The sequence below is a fragment of the Lolium rigidum genome, chromosome 7, assembly GCF_022539505.1.
Source record: "Lolium rigidum isolate FL_2022 chromosome 7, APGP_CSIRO_Lrig_0.1, whole genome shotgun sequence".
Lineage (NCBI taxonomy): Eukaryota > Viridiplantae > Streptophyta > Magnoliopsida > Poales > Poaceae > Lolium > Lolium rigidum.
The window spans coordinates 1,020,622-1,040,123 of record NC_061514.1 but is presented as its reverse complement, the minus strand read 5'-3'; the positions used below and the strand labels follow the sequence as shown (position 1 = coordinate 1,040,123).

The 19,502-nt window shown below is 44.0% G+C and overlaps 2 protein-coding genes across 2 annotated transcripts; both read right to left on the bottom strand.

Moving 5' to 3' along the window:
* Positions 1 to 1,261: 1,261 nt before the first annotated feature.
* On the bottom strand, positions 1,262 to 2,718 carry LOC124676186 (probable plastid-lipid-associated protein 8, chloroplastic). Its single transcript, XM_047212260.1, has 4 exons — positions 2,563 to 2,718; positions 2,261 to 2,384; positions 1,814 to 1,990; positions 1,262 to 1,648 (listed from the first exon to the last, which is right to left on the bottom strand). Exons 1-4 carry the CDS (start codon positions 2,716 to 2,718, stop codon positions 1,461 to 1,463), a joined length of 645 nt encoding a protein of 214 aa, XP_047068216.1. The 3' UTR covers positions 1,262 to 1,460.
* A 278-nt stretch (positions 2,719 to 2,996) lies between these two features.
* On the bottom strand, positions 2,997 to 6,581 carry LOC124674124 (glycosyltransferase BC10-like). The gene is made up of 10 exons (XM_047210161.1): positions 6,258 to 6,581; positions 5,528 to 5,626; positions 5,174 to 5,274; positions 5,016 to 5,087; positions 4,720 to 4,810; positions 4,356 to 4,436; positions 3,954 to 4,016; positions 3,741 to 3,863; positions 3,611 to 3,649; positions 2,997 to 3,497 (listed from the first exon to the last, which is right to left on the bottom strand). Exons 1-10 carry the CDS (start codon positions 6,570 to 6,572, stop codon positions 3,369 to 3,371), a joined length of 1,113 nt encoding a protein of 370 aa, XP_047066117.1. The 5' UTR covers positions 6,573 to 6,581; the 3' UTR covers positions 2,997 to 3,368.
* Positions 6,582 to 19,502: the final 12,921 nt, after the last annotated feature.

Here is a 19,502-nt window from a genome sequence, read left to right as displayed (position 1 = left end):
ATGAACACACGTACGCACATCCTACCCCTATGAGCACCTAGAGGGACTGATCCGGCATATCTTGAGGTTGACGAAGTCACCACTGGCGCCTCACAGTTGACAGGCACGTCACCTACCACTAAAAGTATAGCGCCGGTTAAATCCTGGAATAAATTTAGGTAAATGCAAACACTCATGCTAAGTCTAGGATTTGAACCTGGGTGGGCTGGTTCCACCACAAGGGACCTAATCACCAGAGTCAAGCTCTGTTTGCCAGGTTGAAATATTCTAGTATACCAAGGGCACTTAGCGAGATAAGATTTCTCTTCATATTCGAAATGTATCGAACATCCGTAAAAGTTTTGATTGTGCCGTCAAAGGTAGAGCATATTAGGCGGGAGCAGAACTTTGTTAGCCATGCTCTCGCCGCTATAGGCCGCTCGGAAGCTAGAACAACTGTTTGGCTAAATTCGGGGCCTCAAGATATACCTAAACTCTGTATTGAGGATTGTAACCCAGGAATTTGATTAATACAATACCCATTCGCAAAAAAAACATCTTGATACGAATAGAGCCTTTGCCTTCTATCTGACATGGTGAGTTATCACCCATCAAAAGAGAACCAGCAGCAGGTTCATCAGTGGTAAACCAATCCCTAACTACCGGTGGCTAACGAAAACCAAAAGCGTGATCTTCTCATCGGCGTAGGTGATTTACAGCTTTACTTCGCTCGCCTCGCCGCCATATAGAAACATCTTCAGTTCAGGGGGGCTGAGATATGACCTAAATCCAGTCGTGAGCTGTCCAAATTCGGCTCAATTGCCTGCATGACCAACACATCTCAGCTCTGTTTTCCGATATAACAGATCCCTTGTTCGATCCGTAGGTGTATTCGATAGTTTGTTTGTTGATCTGCTCATAAGCATATGCCATGAGCCCATGACTACATGGCAGCAGGACCCTTGTACAGGCATCCTTCAAGTCCTCGAGCCGCCTTCCACGCCGCCCACGTCACACCATGTCTAAGTTGTGTGTACAACAAATTGACAAAACAGTATGGTGGTGGCGTGCAAATAGTTATCCATACCGCGACAAATATACATTTCAAATAATGTGAATCCAACATCAATTTGCAAAAAAAAAAAAAAAAATCAAAATTCAAGAGGTAGCAAAGCCAGAACACTCAAATCCTCAAACCAACATTGTCCTGCTCACAAAACCCCCAATGTTATAATAAGTACATCCGAGAATAAGGTCAGCATGAATACTGCAAACATTTTCGTTCACATCAAACAGGGCAATCTGCTTCGATTTAGGTAGAAATATCCGGGAAAACTACTTCAAGGGTTTGATCTCTGAACTTACATCTGAATACAGTTACTGTGCAGATGACCATATGGCCGCTATACCTTGTGGCCTTAAGCACAGTAGCACACCCAATGGTGGTATGGTAACATACCACCCTGCCCTGGACCCTTCTATTACTGTCTCAGGAAGACGAAAAGCGAGCCTCTAGATCCTTTTCCGAGCCTGATCTTCTCATCGACATAGGTGATTTCCAGCTTGACTTCGCTCTCGCCACCGTATTGAAACCCCAAGGAGCCTACCTTCAGTTCCGCGGGCTCAAAGATTACCTGAATCCACTTGCTGTCCAATACATTCAGCTTGCCTGCATGGCCAACAAAAAATTACAAGATCACTTGCACACTACACGTGATCTTATATGTATGTCGTAGGTCGGAACAATGTAGGGCTTAAAGCCAGCAATAAACTTTTACTGCGAAGGTTATGCACAATCTAAATCGAATGAGCGAAGAACCAGCATGTGGTTTACCTTTCAAAGACACCGCACCATCGAGACCAAAGACGGAGAGGGACAATTTGTTCCGGACTATGTCAGGGGCTTCCACCACCTGAACCATGTCGTTGGTTTTGAACACCAGACGGCCGAGGGGGGTCCGGTAAATCCCTCCGGGTGATGTCGGCACCGAGCAGTACACCACCTCCCACTCTGCTCAGGCACATCACAGCAACACAAGAAACTTAATCAAGATGGCATGAAGCATGAATAAGATGCATCTAACAATACATCCCCCATTAATCTTGAGTGCACGCTACAAACAGAAGCATTACTATTTCACTTTGCAAGTCCTACATGTTGGATGGTTGCAAGGTATGCCATTTTCTACATTGTGCCAGCGAGTTGCATAGCCACAAACACAACAGGGTATCAGATAAGATGCAAACTGTGTTTTTGTTGGCGAGAAAGGGCAGGATTCACCTCCAAATATAAGCGGGGACTTGACAGGCTCCTCGATGCAATACTTCGCCAGCTGCAGCGCGACATCCGCGACCTCCTCATGGCCTTCTTTCGGCAGCAGCACTCCCCTGTCAGTTCCCTTGACCTGTCGTTAAGAGATCACACTGAAAACAGAAGCAAACTACTAATGCAAAACACCAACGATTGATTTTAGGTTCCTTGTCAAATAAAAAGATGAACTGATAAGGGATTACGCAGGCAGCGGCTTAGCTAGGAGGAAGTTGGGAGGGGAGCAAGCGAGATGGGTTAGATGTGAGCGTCACCTTGGAGAGGATAGAGTCCACGAGCTCCGCCGGTGCCCGGACACCGGGGGCGGCGGCGAGGGAGCATCGGACGGAGGGGACGCGCCGGCGGCGTGGCCGGTGGAGAGCGGTCAGTGGAGGTGTGGAGGAGGAGATGCGGACGCAAGAGGCCGCCATTTCCTTCTGCCGTGTTGTGTGGCGCAGACGATAGCTAAACTGAAGCCCATTTCTCGTACTGTACTTCTTTTTTTCTAGACTAGAAACGGTTTCTCTGGGTTCTGGGTGTGAGACACTGATATCGCTTTCCTTTTCTTTTTCGCACGAAGGTAATATTGCAATAAAAAAATCAATTTTGTAACCAGAATACTTTGTAGGTTAAAAATATTCTGAGGCGCTCAATTTTACTTCAGAAACGCAGAAACATAGCACCCACTTGAAGACACGCACAGAGCTTCTTTCAGTATACTCAGGGGTATGTATAACCAAAAATAGGATCTCATCTAATGGCTTTTCCGAGTTACAATAATGATATACATGGCAGAATCTGCACCTAAAAATCTCTAGAGAAACTAATACTGTAAGAAGAATAAGGTGGTCCTAAATGTGTGATGTTCAGGAGTTACAGTGGCCTGACATGGAGATTGGAACCACTCAATTACTGAAGCGAATGCCTTCTCCCTATTTTTCTATAACCAGCAATTGTCAATGAACCTGATGTCCTTCTCCAATGTACAGATGTTTCTATAGCAATATATCTCCTGTAAATTCATGTATAGTTGGGGCTGTCGAGTGGAGTGTAGGATGAGCACCATACACTCCAGAGAGACTCAGAAGAGGGTGTAATTCGAGAACAGGTTCATGAGATTGTTCATGGATTCAGGGTAGAACTTTCTCGCAAACAGGTAGCACGGTCTCTTCACTCCATTCCATAAGCAAGGGTTATGTGTCTCAATTCTCTGTAACAAGGGAAAAAAATCAAGTATTAGTTCCTTTTCTTCTTCATCTCAAGTGTCAGGTAACCCCGCAAAAAAGTGTCGGGTGAATATGCATAGAGAAATAGAGATGAGACCTGGCTATCACTTGTGACATGGTGGCTCATGTCAATTGACTGCAGACAAGACCAATGAATTGGAGTTAGAACAGTGGTATACATAAATGATGCAAGACAAACATATATAGAACAGAAGACAGAAACATACAGTTATATTCTTGAGGAGCTCATAACTGACATCCTGCGCCCGATAAGCTTTTGGATGCCACTTCCCTTCCGACCAGTCAACATGAGTCACAGACCAATTCGAGATTCCATGTGGATCCATCATCTGTTTCATGCAGATAAAACCGCATCAGAGGTGCCACAATATTAATGATGATGATAAATTTCAACATATATAAGGCCGTCGTATACTGACATTGAATAGTGTTGGCAAATAATGCTCATCTGCATAGCAATTACGCCCATCTTCCATCCCTGGCTGCAAAGAGGCAACCCACATGTCATACATCGGAGCACATAATGGTAAACTAGAGATAATGATTAGCACTAAAACCATTGATGTAAACCAAAAGGACTGATGTTCACTATAACTATTGAAGTAAACTAGGATATGATGTGCACTATAACTATTGACGTAAACTAGGATATGATGTGCACTAATACCATTGATGTAAACTTAAGGAAATGATGTGCACAAAATCATGGATGATAACTTTGTAAATTAACACATAATATAAATATCTAAAAGACTAAAACATAATAACAGCCCATTATGAGAATTGTACTACGAAAGAAAGAGTAAAAATACATGGCATACCTTACAATAAAGCTTGAACTTGGTATAGTAAAGACTGTCCGCAATTGTCATCAACGCATGTTGGCGCTTGAGTGAGAACCACTGAAATATTTAGATATTTGTTGAAATGCATCTTTCCATATGAGTATAAATATCAACAAAATGGAGTAAAAGCAGAGGGTGGCTGCATTAATATTGTCTGGTAATAACAATTTGATTAAAGGCTTAAATTCAGAGACAAAGTTGGCGTCTTTAAAAATGTATTGCACGAAATAGTTCAAGAATGCGATTGGGAATATTTTAGATTTTGTTGGAGGTAGGGAGGATCCTGGACAATAGAAGGCACATCTTTGACCCATAAACTTAATACTAGGTAGTATGGTACCTGTGAACCCTTCCTGAAGTCAGCCTCTCTAACCTCAGGTAACATATTTCTTGAATATCTAAAATTTCCATGTGGCCCAGGATCATAGAAGCTGACCAAAGGAACAGAGAAAATGTAAGCGGAAGAAATAGAAAAATCCAATATTACTGGTCACTGACAACATATGTAATGGTAAAAAAAAAACCCACTTAAAGCTTATTTTCTTTCAACCTTAAGTCAGTTTAGGAATTAGTAAGAAAAAATGGAGTACTGAGACTAGTCCTTGAAAAGGAAATAGAGACCGCAATTAGACTTACGAGTCAATAAAACTGAGATTTGTTCCCATCAGGTAGTCATAGACGTAGTCAAAGTTGTGCAAAGGCACGCAACTGCAACAACATACAAGAGTCAACATCACACAGAATTTATCACCAAGGAAAATGGGATGGAAGCAAATTATGATTGATTTGTCGACCTGTCAGAGAGCAGCACAAAATGCTGGTTGTCAATGTCTTGCAGAGCATTCGCCAATAACCTCCTCTCGGCATCAATCATAGAGATCGTACCCCATTGTACCTGCGACAAAAATAAAACGAACTATCATCCAAGGCGGTCTTTAGCTTCTGATCACTGTTGCAAGACATGATCTATCTATATGATAAATGCTAAATACGATCAAGGAGCAGCAGAGGAAAATTTCAAAAGCATAAACATAATGCTGAAATTAATTTGCAGTCTTGTATAGACAGCTATTAAATGATACTATGGGCAGTACGTGGCCTGTTATAACAGCACTGAAGTGGTTGTGCATTATTTAAAGCGTCATTACCTTATCACTGTGTACATCTCGACCAATAAACAAGGGACTGACATGTTCTGGCCTCTCCCTTGAGGCGTGAACATATATGGTATATCTTCCCTCATGACCCTGCAGAAACAGAGGCAGAAGACATGAAAAGATTTTCTTTGAGCAAAATGAGAATTATGGCATTGCTTCATAAATCGGTAGCTCTACATGATGCTGTATAATGATAAAATAGTCGCCAAGTATCATGACAGAAGGTCCAAAATTCAACTTTGGACAATGGAAAATATTGGCATGGCATGGTAAGAGTAATAGCAAATTAGTAATGACTATGCAGTATTAGCTATGGGGAGAGGTATAACGGCACAACAGATGTGCATCAAGACCAAGCAATCAACTACTCCCTCTGATCCAAAATAGTTGTCATGGGTTCGTTCAATGAACCTAGACAGATTTTTTTGTGTAAATCTATGGCAAGTAATTTGGGTCGGAAGGGAGTAGTAGATCTTGATCATTAGCGCTGCAAATGGTTGTGTGCTCAAACTATGAAGCTGTTGACACCTTAGTGCTCCTTGATTGATGCATATATGTAATATACCTTGGGTTTTGGTTGACTAAAAGCTTTCTGTTCACTTGGACGTGGTGAACTCTTTTTGTATACATGTGCCAATTTTAGATACCTTGGGTTTTGCTTGACCAAAGGGAAGATACAAGATGCAAGAGTCAAAGGGAAGAAGACAAGAATAACAAGTACCTCGAAGAATTTCTCCCATAGTCTCTCGAAGGGCAGCGTGCCGGGGGTGAGGAACATGAAGGCGATTTTGGAGCTCCTGGACGGAAGTGTAGGCGTGAGGAGGATCTGCCTGAAGACGACGCGCGAGGCCCTTTCGTCGTCGGTCAACTCCCTGTCGGGCTGCGCGGGGAGCCAGTCCCGCATGGGGGACGCGTAATGCTGCGGCGGGTAGTGGTAGGCCCAGACGAGCGCGACGGAGACGAGCGCCGCGACGGCGAGCACCCACACGCGCCGCCGCGCGGACGCTCGCGGGCGGGGCAGCGGCACGGCCTTCATGTCCCCCGACGCCCGCCGCAGGCCGGGCACCACGGGAGGAAGGATAGGCTCAGATCGATCTCGGCAGACGAATCGGCGAGTAGCTGAGCAGAGAGGAACGGATTGCTCAAACTGGCGAAGCACAGGGGGGAAACGGCTATGAACTCAAGCTAGGGTTCCTTACCGGCACAATCAGCCCGCGGCCAGCCCCAGCTGCGAGCAAGCCTGGCTCGCCGCCGCCGCCGCCGCCTTAGCAGGCTTTGGAAGCAGGACTAGAGGCGATTTGGGAGGAAGGGAAGGAATCCCGGTGGGGGAGAGAGGAATAAATCGGAGGGAGGCGGCGCGGGGCGGGGAGGAAGATGGATAGGGAAATTTCAAAGAATCAAGGGTGGGTTAGTTTGTTGCCTAAACAAGGGACATGGGAATTAATGGAATCCCGTCGAAGGTTTGGGCATGTGGACTCACAACATGCCATTTGAAGAGTAAACTATGCGTGACAGGTTTTCTGGTAACTGATGGCGCCAGCTTCCGGCTCCCATTGGACTGGACGGCACGACGGGTGCACGGCAGGGCGGCACTTGGCAGGGCGCCAGGGCCGGGCTGACCAGGCACGGATAGTAGAGGCCGTCGGATTGGCCTGATCGGACGGTTTCAAGCCATTTGGAGACGTGGTCTCTGTGTTTTGTTTGGTCGAAACCGTGGCTTGTCAAAATCAGATTTAATGCATTTTATTTATTGCAAAATAGTGTGGCGATTGTGGAGATCGGAAATACTATGCAAGTATTCAAGAAGATTCCGTACTATATATATTAATGCTTGAGAGTGGTTAATATTTTCCCTAAAAAGAAGGATTTTCTCATCATATTCATTACAGCATTCCACAAAATACCTAACATAACGGGGGAAAATGCAACCATGTCCTTTTGAATCCCTCGTGCCTTCTTCATTTGTCATGGCCTATTGGATCCCGCCTAACATTGTTGCATTCAGATCCTAAGTTATCAAGACTAGGATCCGCAGCTACGCAAAAAAGAAAAGAATACATAGATACACCTCTAGGGCGGTCTGAAGTCGTCTACACGTGCACCGCAATAGCTTACATGAACAACGGCCTAGAACTAGCCCTTCTTTTAATGTTGTTATGGTACACCGTTACTGTTGTCTCGATGACGCAACTGGTGGAAACTCGTCCCATCGTTTGTTTTTTGCTGAGTTGGGAATGGGACAGAAGAATATTACATATACAGTTTGCATCGTCATATAATAGAAGAGATGATTTGTTGACATCCTCTTTTTTGAACGATGTACATCCAAAACATGGATAATAATTCCTCCGTTAGACTATATTACCACACTTTTTTCGATAGAGAAAAATATATTAATATCGTGAAGATAACAATTACATACAGCTCTGTAGCAACAAGATATTCAAAGACATCAGAAATACACATAAGTAAGAAAGAAATAAAAAAAAAATTAAAAAGGGAAAGGGAAAGGAAAACAAAAACTCCACTGCGGCGTTGAACCACTCGCAACACTAGCACTTTATGCCGCACACTCTTGGCAACCTATTACTACTATTTTAGAGATACAAAACAAGCATATGAAGCGTGACCATTCATCATTCTTTGAGATTATGGAACACCCTCACACTATAAGTCGTTATAAGTACAGGTGGATGAGCGAGAAAATGCAACCTTCTCGACCATTATAATTACTCCCTCCGTTTGGATATGTAAGATGTTTAGCCATTTTCTTTGGTTCACCTAAGTTTGTATCTAGTTTATTTTTAGTACGTAGATTCACTCACTTAGCTTGTATAATATATTTTAAAAATACTTAAAACTTTATGTACATGGAGCGAGTAGAATTGTATACATATATCTTAATCACAGATGCAGCTGAGGTGCACGCAAGTAGGAAAGGCCGTCCCACGAAGCATCCACTATTCCCAAAGAGCTCGTCCTTTATGCCAAAATATCGCTTTCGTGATGGAGTTGATCCAAACCTTAGCGGCTAGGTTGCATCACAGAAATGGTGGGGGGCACATTACCGGTCAACCTGTAGTGGCTGTTGTGTGCACATGAACCGCTTCTTCCTTTTTGGTCTGACCTCGATCGGTCATAGAAGACCAGCGCAAAGCCTCCTCAATCCAGAAGCCGCGATGGGTCAGGCCGTGACGTAGTACCTCGTGCGGAAATGACCAGGCCCGGTCGCCGTCGATGAGCCGTAGAACTTGGGTCCACCGGACGACAGGTAGGTACCCCACCTGTCATCGTGCAACGAACGACTCTGCCGTTTTAGCGGAGGAAACACCGCGTCGTGGTCTCGTGTATGATAGCAGAACACAAAAGCAGAAAAGAATTGTCCCCTTCGCCGTTACGGTATCTCCAGCGGCGCGACGTAAACGGACGTTGAGCGGTTTTCGTCCGCGTGGATCGGAAATGCGTCTGACACCCTCTCCAGCGGCGCAACGCAAAGTGACGGGGCCGTCCGCGGAGACGCAAACCTGCCGCAAATATGCGCCAGGTTTGCGTCTCTGCGGACGCTCGCGCAAAGTGTTCGCTCGCTTTCCCACCGGGCCCGCCTGGCAACGAGTTTGCATTGAGGGCATCGCTTCGGCAGTCAGCGCTTCCGCGTCTGCGCCGCAGCCTTCGCCATCAATGGCGCTGCCTGTTCTGCACGCGCACTGGCGGGCGGCGGTTGGGCTTCTGCGCCGTCTTCAATGACATTGTATCCCGCACGCGGCCGCCCTTAAAAGACCGCCGGCTGCGTTCCTCCTTTCCCCACACCTCCACTCGCACCACCACCACCGCAGCGCCATGGGGAAGAAGAACGACTTCGAGGCCTTCGGCAGCGGCAGCAAGAGGGTGCCGCTCCCCGTCACGCTGGGGAGGCTCATGCACGGCAAATGGATGTCGTGCGAGGGCTGGTCGGGCGTGCTATCGCTCGGCGGCTCGGCTCGCCGCCGGTGCCCATCCCTCCCGTTCCTGCGCGCGAGCCTGATCGGACCGCGGAGATCCGGCGAAGGAGGCGGTACCTGCCGCCGGACCTCCGCGCCGATCTGGCGTACGCCATCGACTCCGACAGCTGGCGTACGTATCTGACAACCGAGACGGATAAGAGAAGAAGGGCGGGCTTCATGGGCGACACGGATTTTTCCTTCGGGGCTGCACCGCCGACTCGTCCACGAAGACAGGAGGCACCGAGGCGTCGTCAACAGGCGGCGACGCGCGCGCAGCACAACGACGACGACGACTGATACGTCTCCGACGTATCGATAATTTCTTATGTTCCATGCCATATTATTGATGATATCTACATGTTTTATACACATTATATGTTGTATTTATGCATTTTTCGGCACTAACCTATTAACGAGATGCCGAAGAGCCAGTTGTTGTTTTCTGCTGTTTTTGGTTTCAGAAATCCTAGTAAGAAAATATTCTCGGAATTGGACGAAATCAACGCCCAGGGTCCTATTTTTGCACGAAGCTTCCAGAATACCGAGGGGGAAATGAAGTGGGGCCACGAGGCGCCGCCACAGCAGGGCGGCGCGGCCCAGGAGCTGGCCGCGCGGCCCTGGCGTGTGGGGCCCTCGTGTGCCCCCCGCGTTGCCCTTCCGCCTACTTAAAGCCTTCGTCGCGACACCCCCAGTACCGAGAGCCACGATACGGAAAACCTTACTGAGACGCCGCCGCCGCCAATCCCATCTCGGGGGATTCTGGAGATCGCCTCCGGCACCCCGCCGGAGAGGGGAATCATCTCCGGATGACTCTTCACCGCCATGGTCGCCTCCGGAGTGATGAGTGAGTAGTTCACCCCTGGACTATGGGTCCATAGCAGTAGCTAGATGGTTGTCTTCTCCTCATGTGCTTCATTGTCCGATCTTGTGAGCTGCCTAACATGATCAAGATCATCTATCTGTAATTCTATATGTTGTGTTTGTCGGGATCCGATGGATAGAGCATACTATGTTATGTTGATTATCAATCTATTACCTATGTGTTGTTTATGATCTTGCATGCTCTCCGTTATTAGTAGAGGCTCGGCCAAGTTTTTGCTCTTAACTCCAAGAGGGAGTATTTATGCTCGATAGTGGGTTCATGCCTCCATTAAATCGGGACGATGGACGAAAGTTCTAAGGTTGTGGATGTGTTGTTGCCACTAGGGATAAAAAATTGATGCTATGTCTAAGGATGTAGTTATTGATTACATTACTCACCATACTTAATGCAATTGTCTGTTGTTTACAACTTAATACTGGAATGGGTTCGGATGATAACCTGAAGGTGGACTTTTTAGGCATAGATGCATGCTGGATAGCGGTATATGTACTTTGTCGTAATGCCCAATTAAATCTCACTATACTCATCATATCATGTATGTGCATGGTCATGCCCTCTCTATTTGTCAATTGCCCGACTGTAATTTGTTCACCCAACATGCTATTTATCTTATGGGAGAGACACCTCTAGTGAACTGTGGACCCCGGTCCATTATTTTGCATCGAATACAATCTATCGCAATACTTGTTCTACTCGTTTTCTGCAAATAATCATCATCCACACTATACATCTAATCCTTTGTTACGGCAAGCCGGTGAGATTGACAACCTCACTCGTTTCGTTGGGGCAAAGTACTTTGGTTGTGTTGTGCGGGTTCCACGTTGGCGCCGGAATCGCCGGTGTTGCGCCGCACTACATCCCGCCGCCATCAACCTTCAACGTGCTTCTTGACTCCTACTGGTTCGATTAAACCTTGGTTTCTTACTGAGGGAAACTTGCTACTGTGCGCATCACACCTTCCTCTTGGGGTTCCCAACGGACGTGTCGACTACACGCATCATGCAAATTTCTGGCGCCGTTGCCGGGGAGATCAAGACACGCTGCAAGGGGAGTCTCCACAATCCAATCTATTTACTTTGTTTTTGTCTTGCTTTATTTTATTTACTACTTTGTTTGCTGCATTATATCAAAACACACAAAAAATTAGTCGCTAGCTTTACTTTATTCACTATCTTGTTCTCTATATCAAAAACACAAAAAAATAGCTACTTGCATTTTACTTTTGTTACCATGTCTAGTTCTGCACCTGTTACTTCTTCACCTGAGAAATTAGTCTTCACTTTTAAACAAGGGGATGAGGAGAGTTTTAAAGATGATTGGTCCAGATTTTTACTTTTTATCGTAAAACTGAACCTCAAATGACTCTAAGTTTGCTCCTTAGTAATTTTTATTTTGGTCTTATGATTCGCTATAGATATGCCTTGGATGCTGTAGTGGGAGGAGATTTCCTTCATTGCAATGGGGATCAAGCTTTTAATGCCATAAAGAAGTTTGTTGCGTGATGTCTACGGGAGCTTCTATTCTTGTAGACAGTGTTGGGCCTCCAAGAGCAGAGGTTTGTAGAACAGCAGCAAGTTTCCCTTAAGTGGATCACCCAAGGTTTATCGAACTCAGGGAGAAAGAGGTCAAAGATATCCCTCTCATGCAACCCTGCAACCACAAAGCAAGAAGTCTCTTGTGTCCCCAACACACCTAATAGGTGTACTAGTTCGGCGAAGAGATAGTGAAATACAGGTGGTATGAATAAGTATGAGCAGTAGCAACGGTGCCGTAAAATAGCTTGTTGGCGTGTAGTTGATGGTGGTAATATGGTAGCGAGTAGTAACGCGATAAAACGAGTAAACAAGCAGACGATAGCGATATTTAGGAACAAGGCCTAGGGATTACACTTTCACTAGTGGACACTCTCAACTTTGATCACATAACAGAATAGATAAATGCATACTCTACACTCTTGTTGGATGATGAACACATTGCGTAGGATTACACGAACCCTCAATGCCGGAGTTAACAAGCTCCACAATTCAATGTTCATATTTAAATAACCTTAGAGTGCATGAAAGATCAATTCGACTAAACCAAGTACTAACATAGTATGCACACTGTCACCTTCACACTATGTAGGAGGAATAGATCACATCAATACCATCATAGCAATAGTTAACTTCATAATCTACAAGAGATCATAATCATAGCTTACACCAAGTACTAACATGGATGCACACACTGTCACCATTACACCGTGCAGGAGGAATAAAACTACTTTAATAACATTGCTAGAGTAGCACACAGATAAATTGTGATACAAAACACATTGCAATCATAAAGAGATATAAATAAGCACTTCACTATGCTCTTCATAACAGTGAATAAGTATTCCGTGAAATATAGCCTAAGAGACCCACACGGTGCACACACTCGTCACCTTTACACACGTGGGACAAGGAGTCTCCGGAGATCACATAAGTAAAACTCACTTGACTAGCATAATGACATCTAGATTACAAGCATCATCATATGAATCTCAATCATGTAAGGCAGCTCATGAGATTATTGTATTGAAGTACATAGGAGAGAGATGAACCACATAGCTACCGGTACAGCCCCGAGCCTCGATGGAGAACCACTCCCTCCTCATGGGAGCAGCAGCGGTGATGAAGATGGCGGTGGAGATGGCAGCGGTGTCGATGGAGAAGCCTTCCGGGGGCACTTTCCCGTTCCGGCAGGGTGCCGGAACAGAGACTCCTGTCCCCGGATCTTGGCTTCGCGATGGCGGCGGCTGCGGAAGGTTTCACGTGGGTTTCGTCCTTCGACATAGGGTTTTCGCGACGGAGGCTTTAAATAGGCGGAAGGGCAGCCTCGGAGGGGGCTCGGGGCCACCACACCATAGGGCGGCGCGGCCCCCTCCGGCCGCGCCGGGGTGTGGTGTGGGGCCCCCGGGGCTTCCTCCGGCGGCTCTCGGGTGTTCCGGATGGTTCCGGGAAAAATAGGAACCTGGGTCTTGATTTCGTCCGATTTCGAGAATATTTCGTTACTAGGATTTCTGAAACCAAAAACAGCAGAAAACAGGAACTGGCACTTCGGCATCTTGTTAATAGGTTAGTTCCAGAAAACGCATAAATATGACATAAAGTGTGCATATAACATGTAGAAATCATCAATAATGTGGCATGGAACATAAGAAATTATCGATACGTCGGAGACGTATCAGCATCCCCAAGCTTAGTTCTGCTCGTCCCGAGCAGGTAAAACGATAACAAAGATAATTTCTGGAGTGACATGCCATCATAAACTTGATCATATTGTTTGTAAACATATGTAATGAATGCAGCGATCAAAATAATGGTAATGACATGAGTAAACAAGTGAACCATAAAGCAAAGACTTTTCATGAATAGTACTTCAAGACAAGCATCAATAAGTCTTGCATAAGAGTTAACTCATAAAGCAATAAATCAAAGTAAAGGTATTGAAGCAACACAATGGAAGATTAAGTTTCAGCGGTTGCTTTCAACTTGTAACATGTATATCTCATGGATAATTGTCAACATAGAGTAATATAACAAGTACAATATGCAAGTATGTAGGAATCAATGCACAGTTCACACAAGTGTTTGCTTCTTGAGATGGAGAGAGATAGGTGAACTGACTCAACATAAAAGTAAAAAGAATGGTCCTTCAAAGAGGGGAGCATCGATTGCTATATTTGTGCTAGAGCTTTTATTTTGAAAACATGAAACAATTTTGTCAACGGTAGTAATAAAGCATATGAGTTATGAAAATTATATCTTACAAGTTGCAAGCCTCATGCATAGTATACTAATAGTGCCCGCACCTTATCCTAATTAGCTTGGACTACCGGATCATCGCAATGCACATGTTTTAACCAAGTGTCACAATGGGGTACCTCCATGCCGCTCTGTACAAAGGTCTAAGGAGAAAGCTCGCATTTTGGATTTCTCGCTTTTGATTATTCTCAACTTAGACATCCATACCGGGACAACATGGACAACAGATAATGGACTCCTCTTTAATGCATAAGCATGTGACAACAATTATTATTCTCATATGAGATTGAGGATATATCTCCAAAACTGAAACTTCCACCATGAATCATAGCTTTAGTTAGCGGCCCAATGTTCTTCTCTAACAATATGCATGCTCCAACCATTAAGGTGGTAGATCTCTCTTACTTCAGACAAGACGGACATGCATAGCAACTCACATGATATTCAACAAAGAATAGTTGATGGCATCCCCAGAAGCATGGTTATCGCACAACAAGCAACTCAATAAGAGATAAAGTGGATAAGTACATATTCAATACCACAATAGTTTTTAAGCTATTTGTCCCATGAGCTATATATTGCAAAGGTGAATGATGGAATTTTAAAGGTAGCACTCAAGAAATTTACTTTGGAATGGCGGAGAAATACCATGTAGTAGGTAGGTATGGTGGACACAAATGTCATAGTGGTTGGCTCAAGGATTTTGGATGCATGAGAAGTATTCCCTCTCGATACAAGGCTTAGGCTAGCAAGGTTGTTTGAAACAAACACAAGGATGAACGGTGCAGCAAAACTCACATAAAAGACATATTGTAAACATTATAAGACTCCACACCGTCTTCCTTGTTGTTCAAAACTCGATACTAGATATTATCTAGACTCTAGAGAAACCAAATATGCAAACCAAATTAGCAAGCTCTAAGTGTTTATTCATTAATAGGTGCAAAGTATATGATGCAAGAGCTTAAACATGAGCACAACAATTGCCAAGTATTAAATTATTCAAGACATTTTAGAATTACTACATGTATCATTTTCCAATTCCAACCATATAACAATTTAACGAAGAAGAAACTTCGCCATGAATAATATGAGTAGAGCCTAAGGACATACTTGTCCATATGCTACAACGGAGCGTGTCTCTCTCCCACAAAGTGAATGCTAGGATCCATTTTATTCAAACAAAACAAAAACAAAAACAAACCGACGCTCCAAGCAAAGTGCATAAGATGTGACGGAATAAAAATATAGTTTCAGGGGAGGAACCTGATAATGTTGTCGATGAAGAAGGGGATGCCTTGGGCATCCCCAAGCTTAGACGCTTGAGTCTTCTTAGAATATGCAGGGGTGAACCACCGGGGCATCCCCAAGCTTAGAGCTTTCACTCTCCTTGATCATATTGCATCATACTCCTCTCTTGATCCTTGAAAACTTCCTCCACACCAAACTCGAAACAACTCATTAGAGGGTTAGTGCACAATAAAAATTCACATGTTCAGAGGTGACACAATCATTCTTAACACTTCGGACATTGCATAAAGCTACTTGGACATTAATGGATCAAAGAAATTCATCCAACATAGCAAAAGAGGCAATGCGAAATAAAAGGCAGAATCTGTCAAAACAGAACAGTCCGTAAAGATGGATTTTATTAGGCCACCAGACTTGCTCAAATGAAAATTCCCAAATTGAATGAAAGTTGCGTACATATCTGAGGATCATGCACGTAAATTGGCTTAATTTTCTGAGCTACCTACAGGGAGATAGACCCAGATTCGTGACATCAAAGAAATCTGGAACTGCGCAGTAATCCAAATCTAGTACTTACTTTACTATCAAAGACTTTACTTGGCACAACAAAACTCAAAACTAAGATAAGGAGAGGTTTCTACAGTAGTAAACAACTTCCAAGACACAAATATAAAATAAAATACTGTAGCAAAATAACACATGGGTTATCTCCCAAGAAGTTCTTTCTTTATAGCCATTAAGATGGGCTCAACAGTTTTAATGATGCACTCGCAAGAAATAGTAGTTGAAGCAAAAGAGAGCATCAAAAGGCAAATTCAAAACAACTTTAAGTCTAACATGCTTCCTATGCATAGGAATCTTGTAAATAAACAAGTTCATGAAGAGCAAAGTAACAAGCATAGGAAGATAGAACAAGTGTAGCTTCAAAAATTTCAGCACATAGAGAGGTGTTTTAGTAACATGAAAATTTCTACAACCATATTTTCCTCTCTCATAATAACTTTCAGTAGCATCATGAGCAAACTCAACAATATAACTATCACATAAAGCATTCTTATCATGAGTCTCATGCATAAAATTATTACTCTCCACGTAAGCATAATCAATTTTATTAGTTGTAGTGGGAGCAAATTCAACAAAGTAGCTATCATTATTATTCTCATCAAGTGTAGGAGGCATAGTATAATCACAACAAAATTTACTCTCCATAGTAGGTTGTACCAAAAAACCACTATTATAATCATCATAAATAGGAGGCGAAGTATCATCAAAGAAAATTTTCTCCTAAATGCTTGGGGGACTAAAAAGATCATGAAAACCAGCTTCCCCAAGCTTAGAACTTTCTATATCATTATCAACAATGGTGTTCAAAGCGTTCATACTAATATTACTACCGAGCATGCAAATAAGATTTCATAGGTTTTTTAATTTTCGCATCAAACAATCCATGTTTTAAATCGGGAAATAGAATAAGAAGCTCATTGTTGTCCATTATGCCAAACTAGTGTAAACAAGAAACAAAAAGATGCAATTGCAGGATCTAAAGGAAATAGCTTCGAGCACAAACACAATGGCGCCAGAAAAGTACTGTTACCTAGAACAAGAGTATGAGTGCCTTTTACCGTTCCTCCCCGGCAACGGCGCCAGAAAAGTGCTTGATGTCTACGTGAGCTTCTATTCTTGTAGACAGTGTTGGGCCTCCAAGAGCAGAGGTTTGTAGAACAGCAGCAAGTTTCCCTTAAGTGGATCACCCAAGGTTTATCGAACTCAGGGAGGAAGAGGTCAAATATATCCCTCTCATGCAACCACTGCAACCACAAAGCAAGAAGTCTCTTGTGTCCCCAACACACCTAATAGGTGTACTAGTTCGGCGAAGAGATAGTGAAATACGAGGTGGTGTGAATAAGTATGAGCGGTAGCAACGGTGCCGGAAAATAGCTTGTCTGGCGTGTAGTTGATGGTGGTAATATGGTAGCGGTAGTAACGCAGAGTATAACGAGTAAACAAGCAGCGATAGCGATATTTAGGAACAAGGCCTAGGGATTACACTTTCACTAGTGGACACTCTCAACTTTGATCACATAACGAGAATATATAAATGCATACTCTACACTCTTGTTGGATGATGAACACATTGCGTAGGATTACACGAACCCTCAATGCCGGAGTTAACAAGCTCCACAATTCAATGTTCATATTTAAATAACCTTAGAGTGCATGAAAGATCAATTCGACTAAACCAAGTACTAACATAGTATGCACACTCGTCACCTTCACACTATGTAGGAGGAATAGATCACATCAATACCATCATAGCAATAGTTAACTTCATAATCTACAAGAGATCATAATCATAGCTTACGCCAAGTACTAACACGGATGCACACACTTGTCACCATTACACCGTGCGGGAGGAATAAAACTACTTTAATAACATTGCTAGAGTAGCAAATAGATAAATTGTGATACAAAACACATTGCAATCATAAAGAGATACAAATAAGCACTTCACTATGCTCTTCATAACGGTGAATAAGTATTCCGTGAAATATAGCCTAAGAGACCCACACGGTGCACACACTTGTCACCTTTACACACGTGGGACAAGGAGTCTCACGGAGATCACATAAGTAAAACTCACTTGACTAGCATAATGACATCTAGATTACAAGCATCATCATATGAATCTCAATCATGTAAGGCAGCTCATGAGATTATTGTACTTGAAGTACATAGGAGAGAGATGAACCACATAGCTACCGGTACAGCCCCGAGCCTCGATGGAGAACTACTCCCTCCTCATGGGAGCGGCGGCGGTGATGAAGATGGCGGTGGAGATGGCAGCGGTGTCGATGGAGAAGCCTTCGGGGGCACTTCCCCGTTCCGACGAGGGTGCGGGAACGAGAGACTCCTGTCCCCCGGATCTTGGCTTCGCGATGGCGGCGGCTCCGGAAGGTTTCGTGGGTTTCGTCCTTCGTCATAGGGTTTTCGCGACGGAGGCTTTAAATAGGCGGAAGGGCAGCCTCGGAGGGGGCACGGGGCCACCACACCATAGGGCGGCGCGGCCCCCTCCGGCCGCGCCGGGTGTGGTGTGGGGCCCCCGGGGCTTCCCTCCGGCGGCTCTCGGGTGTTCCGGATGGTTCCGGGAAAAATAGGAACTCGGGTCTTGATTTCGTCCGATTCGAGAATATTTCGTTACTAGGATTTACGAAACCAAAAACAGCGAGAAAACGAGGACGGCACTTCGGCATCTTGTTAATAGGTTAGTTCCAGAAAACGCATAAATATGACATAAAGTGTGCATATAACATGTAGAAATCATCAATAATGTGGCATGGAACATAAGAAATTATCGATACGTCGGAGACGTATCATTGTGTCACATGATTCTGCTAATAACTTTGATTCAGCCCTTATTAGCATCTATAATAGATTAAACACTCTTGAGACAAGTGCATCTCGCTTGAATGAAAATTATACATATGTTCGTAACCGTCTTGATCAAGTTTTAGTGAACTCGAACCTTCATTATGGGATCCTACTATTAAAATTGTTACCGGTGACCAAACTCTTCATGCCAATTGTGATATTATGTCTGAATTTTGCCTAATGCCTACGAGTATTCATAAATCTTTGCAACTTTGGGGATTCATTGAAGGGGCAGAAGGAATAACTCTTATTGATAACTCTGTTATAATTCCTAAAGGAATAGCTGCGGGTGTGCATACAACCATTCTTGGGAGAACAATATCCATTGATTATCTTGTTATTGAATGTGCGAGGAACAGGACAAGTCACACTCGGAAGATCCCTGCTTGAAACTATTGGGAGCGAGTCATAGATATGGGAGAAGGCACCCTAAAATTCACCTCTACCCCAGGGGGTAGACATATATTCCCTAAATCAAAGAGTAAGAAAAAGAACAAGAAAGGTAAGGGTAAAGCCCAAGGTAATGTCGATATTCCATCTCTTGATAATACTTGATATACACTTTCTGCGCCTAGCAAAGAAAAGCGCTTATGGGAGATGTTGGGGGGATGACCCCCGGTATGCCGAAGGCATGC